This window comes from Merops nubicus, unplaced genomic scaffold, assembly GCF_000691845.1.
Source record: "Merops nubicus isolate BGI_N331 unplaced genomic scaffold, ASM69184v1 scaffold46559, whole genome shotgun sequence".
Classification (NCBI taxonomy): Eukaryota; Metazoa; Chordata; class Aves; order Coraciiformes; family Meropidae; genus Merops; species Merops nubicus.
The window spans coordinates 1-7,951 of NW_008629704.1; the positions used below are offsets into that span (position 1 = coordinate 1).

The following is a 7,951-nucleotide window of genomic DNA, read 5'->3' on the forward strand; positions in this document are numbered from 1 at the left end:
GATGCGGTGAAGAGCCCGTCGTGCCTGCCGTCAGGAAACACGACCGAACACGACCATTTTCGAGCCGGCTCCTCTCCCCAACAGGAAGCGTTAAAGATAGAACAGCCGGGGCTGGGCGGGGGAGATTAGGAAGCCGAGCATCTTCTGTGTGCCGGGAGCCGCCGCGTGAACGCTCCCGCCCACCGTGGGTGGGAGCCGTGACCGAGGGCAACCCACCCATGGCCGGGAGTCCGGTAGTGGGGGGGTAACAGGGACCCTTTCCCCACCGTGGGTGGGCTTCCCCGTTGCCCCGAAAGACCCAAGGGTGAAAAGACCCTCACAGGGCAAAGAGGTAGGAAGCAGCAAAATTATCCAGAATAAAAAGGTCAGTGATGCTTCAAGCAGGCCCAAGACCCTTTGAGCAAGCACTATAAATATATTCCTTTAATTATAATAAAAGATGGCTAGAAAGGGAAGAATAAAAAAAACCCCATCAAAACCAAACCAGACCACACAAATGCACCCCACCAGTAAAGTCTTAAACCACGCAGCCTGTCCACACATCAACATCCGGGCAGGCTCTGCAGCCAGCACCCGAGTTTGTTCAGTGCTGCTCAGGTAACAAAGCTGGGCATGGCTTTCCCACTATTTTTGACTTCAAGCTGCAATAGATGCTCCAGGAAATAAAACCAGGCATCTTAGACTTACCCAGCACTGGACTGTGAAAGGAAAAGACGGCTTTAGGGAAGGATGGTTTTTTGTTGCTTTCATCAAGTAAATTAATGCTTTGCTTGCTCAGAGGTCGCTGGTCCAGGATTATATGATTTGTGTGACTTAATTTAACACCACACCCTTGTCCTGAGCTGTGTGCAAGCAGTTTGGCTTTTGTTTCCAAATTTTTTCTAGCCAACATTTGAAGAAAGTCTTTAAACTATTAACCGATACAACTGTCATCTTCCTGCGTTTCCAGACATTTTACAATAGGAAACAAAGAACAAAACCCTACAACAATAGCTCAGAGGTATGAATTGCCTCATTCATCTCACTGGAATGTTCAAAAACATTAACTGTTTTTTGACTGATTCAGCAGAAAACACGCTGCCGGATCATAAGCTTTCGCCTGATGCAGGGGAGATCCAGGGACTGAGAAAGGTTTTATTTTCCAGCACAGCAAAGCAGCACCTTTCCTGACAGGAAGTGAATACTCCTGTTGATGGAAGAGACTGCGTGAGAGGAGGATTCTGACCCGGCTTGAGGGAGCTGCTGCCTTCCTCTTGCCGTGCCACAAGGGCCCACAAGGGTGGTAGATACTGGAAAAGGCTATCGTGGCGTTGTAATAAATTAATTAGCAATTAGTGCCCACTCAAACCTACTGTGAACTCGAAGTGCAGCCCTTTGGCTCTGAAGGGGAAATGCACAGGGCTTCAGCTTGGGGGGGAGGAATAATTTCTGTTTCAACACTCCTGGAGCAGGAAAGACGAGGTCAGCCCCGTAGGCTGCACTTCTATTGAGCCGGTGCCATCGTTAAAACAAGGTTCGGTCAATTCCCACTAAAACATGTTGAGGTCTGACAGCCAGCGAGAAAACAGATGGCTCGGCTGCCCTCCCGCACCCTCCTCTGTTGGGAATGGTGGGAAGGGGACGAACTGCTGCTTCCAGCACTGGCACCTTGTTTCCAAGACCGAGGGGTTACAGCAGAGCCCAGCTCTGAACCGTGCCCTCCAGGGACATGCCAAAGCAGACAGAGCCGCCACAGCCGGCACTGGGCACCCCGGGGTTGGCTGAACTGCCCGGTCACTGCCTCATGGAGGACGCGGAGGCGTCACAAAATGCACTGGCTGCACCTAAAACCTGAACAGAAGTCACAGTCTGAACAGAAACAGAATCACTGAACGATAAATAACTGAGTCCTGCAGCTGGTGGGTTATTTGCATCACAGCGTTACGGAAAAGGGCTGTTTTGTTAATTGACTGTAACACTCGATGACGGAATATTTATATGTTGATGGAACAAAGCAAATCAATTATATTTACTTACACCATCCCTCAGTATCAGAATTTGTGCAGAGTCCAGCAGCAAGTGCCACCCGCCCGCTTGCAGCCAGCCCTTCTCAACAGCGACAGGGAAGTGGCACGTGTTGTAAACAAAGGCTACAGCAGACTACTGAAGTTTTGGGGTTTTTAATGAAACCTTTGACCTTTATGAGCAATAGGTACTTCTTAAATAAATAGAAAACATTCATTCAGGAAAAAACAAAAAAGTGTGAAAAGTTTAAAAAGTGCACGTTTTTCCAATTTCCTTCCAAGATTTCATGATACAGAGAGTTAACGTGTGCCTTCTGGGCTGAATTCAGAACGATGTTATGCAAAGTAAAGCCACAGTTCTACTTCCCGTCCCACCAGACACAACCCTCATTCCAGGAATCCAACCCTTTCAGCAAGTTTCTAGGAATTAGTGCTTTAGCTGTGCTGCCCCTGCTCTGCCACACACAGTAGCGATGGCTCACAGTTGGCAAACATGTAAAAGCCTTTAAAAAAAAAAAAGTCCACAGGAGAACATTTAAATAAGCATCATTGTTAAAAGCCTGCTAAGGGTACATCCTGGGTCCGAGCCGATACACCTTTCAAATAGTTTAAAATCACGCCTAACTATAATCAAAGTGCACACATACCTCAGTGCTGATCAGCACTGACCCAAAGCAGGCTTGAAAACTCAGTTCTGCAAGTTTTATATGGCTACAACAGCGTGGCCTTGTCAAAGACGGCCTCATCTTTGGGTTCCTGAGGTCTTTCACAGAGAGGTCCCTCTCGATGCGAGACAGTGCTTGCCAGCCACCTCCAGGGATGTTCAGAACAACTTTGGCAACTGCCTGAGTTGTTTCACATCGAGAATGGTACCAACAGAATTCAAGCTGTTCGACTGGTTTAATGGTTCAAGGGCTGGAGTATGCAGATTTCCAGGGAAGACCTGAACATCCCCATTGTCTTTTTGGCCAGGCTGCTTAGTGACTTCAACCCTCCCAGGCAATAATTTGGGTTTTGACTTCAAATCCTTTAAAATCAGACCTGAGTTTTCATCTGCTTGATCTGCTCTGAGAGGAAAAATTTCATTTGTAATATTTTTTAATACAGGGCTGTTTAATTCTGGCGGAGAAGCGCTGGTAGTCAGCTCTCTGCTGTGACTTTTTAGATGAATGGGAAATTTTCCATCAATTCTTTTGGATAATTCAGTCCAGCCGTTGAAGCCACCCAGCCCAGGGGTACAGTTTTCATCCAGCCTGCTTTCGCTTTTGATGGTGCCAGAACTGCTCTCCTGAACCTGCAGTTGCTCTTCGTCTTCACTGCTGTCACTGCCCTGTATCAGCCCATAGCGCTTCATGTACTTCTTGGTTGCAAAAGACATATTGTTCGGTGAAATTAAGCTAAGACCCACCATGCTCCTGTCTGTATTTGTATGCAAGATGTCTTGGAAAGAGAAATCAACAGGTGGATTTTGGCCCGAGCGACTGAGAGAGAGTCGAGACAACTGATTCTCACTGAGGTACTTGAGGGCGATGGCATTTGCTTCCATGCTCAGGTCAACGACGTTAGAAGCCAAGCCGCACATGCTGACATTGGCCAACGACACGTAACTCAGCCCAGGAACCACTGCTTCAGGACTGATGCACGCCAAGATGCTGAAATAAAGTGTCAAAAAGTTAGTTTAGCATTGCAGGAAAAACAGGCTTTTCACAGGACAAGCTGATCGTTCCACCTTGCTCCCTGTGCTGATTTCTCCTTCCTTCTGAAGGCCACAGCTCCGCCAGGCTGCGCAGAGCCAAGGCCCCACCTACTGCACACATTACCCAGCAGCTCTCCAGCCACTCACCCCCACAGCATCCGCGTGCCGAGTTGGAGAACCGACGACATCTCTTCTGATCAACATGAACCACAGACCCTGGGCAAAGGGGAACCCACCTCTAGCAGGGTTCAGAGCTGGTTTTGTTCCTAAAGCAGCTCTGAGCTCTTGGTCTGTTCTCAGCAGTGAATGTGGCAGTACATGTTTGTGATCCTAAGGTTCTAGATGCTGCCACCAAACCCCAAATTTGTATCTAGACAGATAACACAAGCCAAAAGACTGAGACGAAGAACATCTCTTGCCCATTCCATCCCAATTCCAGGATTCTTACAGAAACTGACATAGTGTCAAGCTTGGAAGTTTCTAGTTTCTGAAGGCATTATTTAGTGAGGGAAATGTCCTTTCCTCCTGTTGCTCGGTACACCACACAACTGATACACAATTTCTTGTATACATTAGGTGTTTAGTTTGAAGACTGAAAGGACAAGCTCTGGTACACTGTTAGAGGCTGTAAACCAGTGCATTTAATGCACATGCCACACTGGTCCATAAACCCAAACTCCTTGTGTTGAGAGTTAAGCGTCTTCCCATCTCACTGAGCACACGTTCTGATGCTTGCTTAGGGAGAATAAACTCCAGGCTCAGACAGACAACCACTACTTATCCTACGGAGTTGCACTGTTGTTTCCTTCCCTACTGAGCTGCAGACCTTTTCTCAGAATTATTTATCAAAGATGGCAGTGGCAGAAGAGAGAATCCTATCCCGCTCCCCATGTTTGAAGAAAAAACCCAAGAATTCCAGTTTTCCCTTCTGGATTCACGTAGTGTATTATTGGCATAATAATAATTGCAGTGACAGACTCTCCAGCTAGGAGATAGCCACGAAATTCCAGAAAAATGCCTGATGAAATTCAAGTGAAAAGGAGGTAAAAGATCTTAGGAACTGTATGACTGGGAACAGCTTTTAATACACAGCTGAACAGAATATTACAAGATGGTTAAGATTTTTTTTTATTTACCTAACAGTTATATACTAGTGACAAGAAAAAAACAAGGATGAGAGCGTAACTGCACCAGGTAGCCAGCCTATGTAGCCCAAAGAGCTACATAGGGAGATTCCTGTGCCTTCAGAAAAGACTTCTGCTCCTTCTTCCACTTCATGGAGGCAGTTTCCCACCCCAGGCACTGCAGGCTCCCTGTTTCAGGTCAAAGCACTCACAATAGCAAGCGATTAGGACAGAACCAGTTTTGATTCTCTAGCAAAGCCATGAGAACAATTTCACTTATACTGGTGAAGTGCAAGACAAAGATTAAGAAGCAGTTACAAAATATACAGCTGCTCAACATTCAGCCTCCTAAGTCCTGTGCTTCTCTGGAATACTTAGAGCCCAAAGGATTGAAATTACTCAAGCAGTTTCATTATTATTCTAGGGAATTGTGTGCTACTGCATGCACAATACTTCAAGAATCACCAGATGCTCTAACAGCTAGAGCTACTTGTGTCATATTTAAATAATCTGAGTTTTGCCAGCAGAGCTCTTAAACCTATCAGAAATACCCACAGCACGAGTCAGTGTTTTATCTGCAGTAAATGTGGATCCAGTTGCCAAAAAAATCCCCTGCAGCCGTGAACACAGGCCTTTCCCTTTGCTCCTTGAGCCAGTCTTCATTTTTGGTTGGATCTACGTATTGCTACTCAAAACAACCAGTATTTTACCTGGCATTCTCCACTTTGTGTGTATTTTTCTTCATTTTGCCAGGTGAGTCAATTGTCACTCCAAGACTCTTCAGCTGTTTGAGTGTAGCACTGATCACACTCTCCTTATCCACCACTCCCATGTCACACTCTGAAGCCATTTCTGTTGCATCATCAACATCCTGATGATATTTAGGACCATCATCATTAACAATTCCCGATTTTACAGACAAGTGATCTTGCTCTTCTGAGGACTTTAAGAGGTGGTTTACTTGGCCCTACAGAAAAAGGGAGAAGGAGAGAGACCACACGGACAAAAATATCATGGCATGCACGAGCTGTCAAAACCCAAAATCTTGGTGTACTCTTATGCAACTTAATATACAGCTAGATGGGTTCACAACTTATTCTGACAAAAAAACCAAATTCAAAGTCAGTTCAGGTGCAATCAAGTAAACTCACAGCAGTGTAGTCAAACACTGGAATACCTTACATGTCAAGTTTTCTGTAAGAGACTGTTCTGAATTTAAAACACATCACCTACTGATACTTTTCAAGATTAAAGTATCTGCCCTTTAAGGGACTCAAATGTAAGATGCTGTGCTATTCTAGAGGGCACTAATTTGGGAAGTTATCAACTAACGTTATCTTTGAACTATGGAATTATTAGTTATTAGACAGTACTCCATGTATGCATGGAAGAGTGAAGTACAGAATAACTACTTCAGCCTTAAAAATTGAAGATCCTCAAACTTGGAACTTTTCTGTAAAGCCCAACACGTGAAGTCGAAAACCGCGCGCAATTTTCACTCTCGCCAACATCGCAGCACAACTTGGACTGCCACCTTCAGTGCAGAATATCAAGTTTATATGAATTACCAGTAAGTCCTGGTAAAGCTTCTGATCCTCTGATGGATGCCAAGGTGGTAAGGAGGCAGGTGGCTCCGAGTTTTGCTCACTGGTTACCACCACGTGGTTGTTGGCTCCCTCTGTTGGTTCTTTCTGCAGAGACACGCCGGCACTTTCTTCCAGTGATGAACTGCCAACAAGGGCTTGGGAAACATTTCCACTCCTGAAAGAGAATTCCGAGATAGCTAGGTATTTCCTTGAAACAGAAAAAGCACAAGTATGACTATGTGTACCTTAATTTCATATGAACACCAGCAGAGAAGAAAAATTGAGTACTGGAAACAGTTCCTAACATTCTCGGGTTTGTCTACTGCTTTTTGCTCCCTTCTTCTCTCAAAAGTCATTTGAGAACTGAGTATCATCCATATTTTCTGAAACATGACATTTAAAAAGGTGTTTTGGCCAAGGTGAGTAACTGATACTGAGATTCCTGTGGTAGTTTAAAAAGGCTTTCAGAACTTCCCAGAGACGTCGTTACAAGTACACGGGCACACACAACGCACACTGAGCATCACAAACTGACAACAAATGCCTCATTGAAATATTTCTCAATAGCAGATGTGAAAGAGGATCCATAATCTACCCTGAAGCTTCCAGATAAAAAGGGTAAATATCCTAGAATGAGTTACAATGCACGACAGAAACCTTTTGAGAGCAGACACATCAATAGTGCCATCATCCTGAGGAGATCCTGAAGCAGCACTCTTCCCGCTTCCTGCTCCTCCTCAGGAGTCAAGCCTAAGATAAGGGAATTTCAGAACTGAACTGATCAATGGCCTGGGTTAAAAGTGATAAGATTTAAATCACGTGGCATACTAGCTAGTCAATGTAGGTTATCAGTTACTCTTACGCTAGCAATTATTCATCGTCCCCAAAAACGTCCCCCTCTTCCTCAAAGAATTCTGTGTGGTGCTCTACATTCTCATTCTGCAGTACTTATACAGCTATTTTACAGGTTTATGAATTTAAGTTGAAGAGAGCCTTAAGACAGCATCTCTCTGAAATACAATCTTCAAAAGACTGATCGGAATCAGTAACATTGATGGTAGCAGTATATGTTTGCAGATAGTACCTTAATCAAGGACTATGAATATTTACATTACAGCTTAATTATCATCATTTTTCCCAACATAATTATTTTAGAAACCTATTTTAACTGGAAAGGTATTCCCCCTCATTTGGCTTTTTATACTTAGGGAATACTAGGTCATTAAAAGTACTAAATTGTAGAGCTACTCCTCGTGTAAAAATAACATCCACATAGGTAATAAAAATATTTTTGAAATTGCTTCCCAAATCAGTCTGAGATTAGTCATTGCACTGTAAGGAATCTGACCTTAAAGCTAATAAAAAGAACAGCAGTAAAGTAGGTACTTGCATTCAGTAAAAGTAATCAGATGTAAAACAGAGAGCAATTCAAGGAACATCGATAAAGCCATAAACCCCATGTCCTAAGCTCCCCAGAACTGCCAGGCTTCTGAATGCTGACAGCAAAAGCCACTGTAGGGCAATAACTGATGACAGCCGCAT

At 44.4% G+C, this 7,951-nt stretch overlaps 1 protein-coding gene across 1 annotated transcript in view; it reads right to left on the minus strand.

Moving 5' to 3' along the window:
* Positions 1–2,826: 2,826 nt before the first annotated feature.
* The window catches only part of STIL (SCL/TAL1 interrupting locus), a gene marked incomplete at its 5' end in the record, with an annotated part of 13,981 nt that continues 8,856 nt past the window's right edge, over positions 2,827–7,951 (minus strand). The window contains 3 exons of the mRNA XM_008947041.1: positions 2,827–3,655; positions 5,534–5,790; positions 6,392–6,584. Of these exons, the coding sequence (XP_008945289.1) occupies positions 2,827–3,655; positions 5,534–5,790; positions 6,392–6,584 (1,279 nt within the window). The remainder of the gene's footprint in view (positions 3,656–5,533; positions 5,791–6,391; positions 6,585–7,951) is intronic.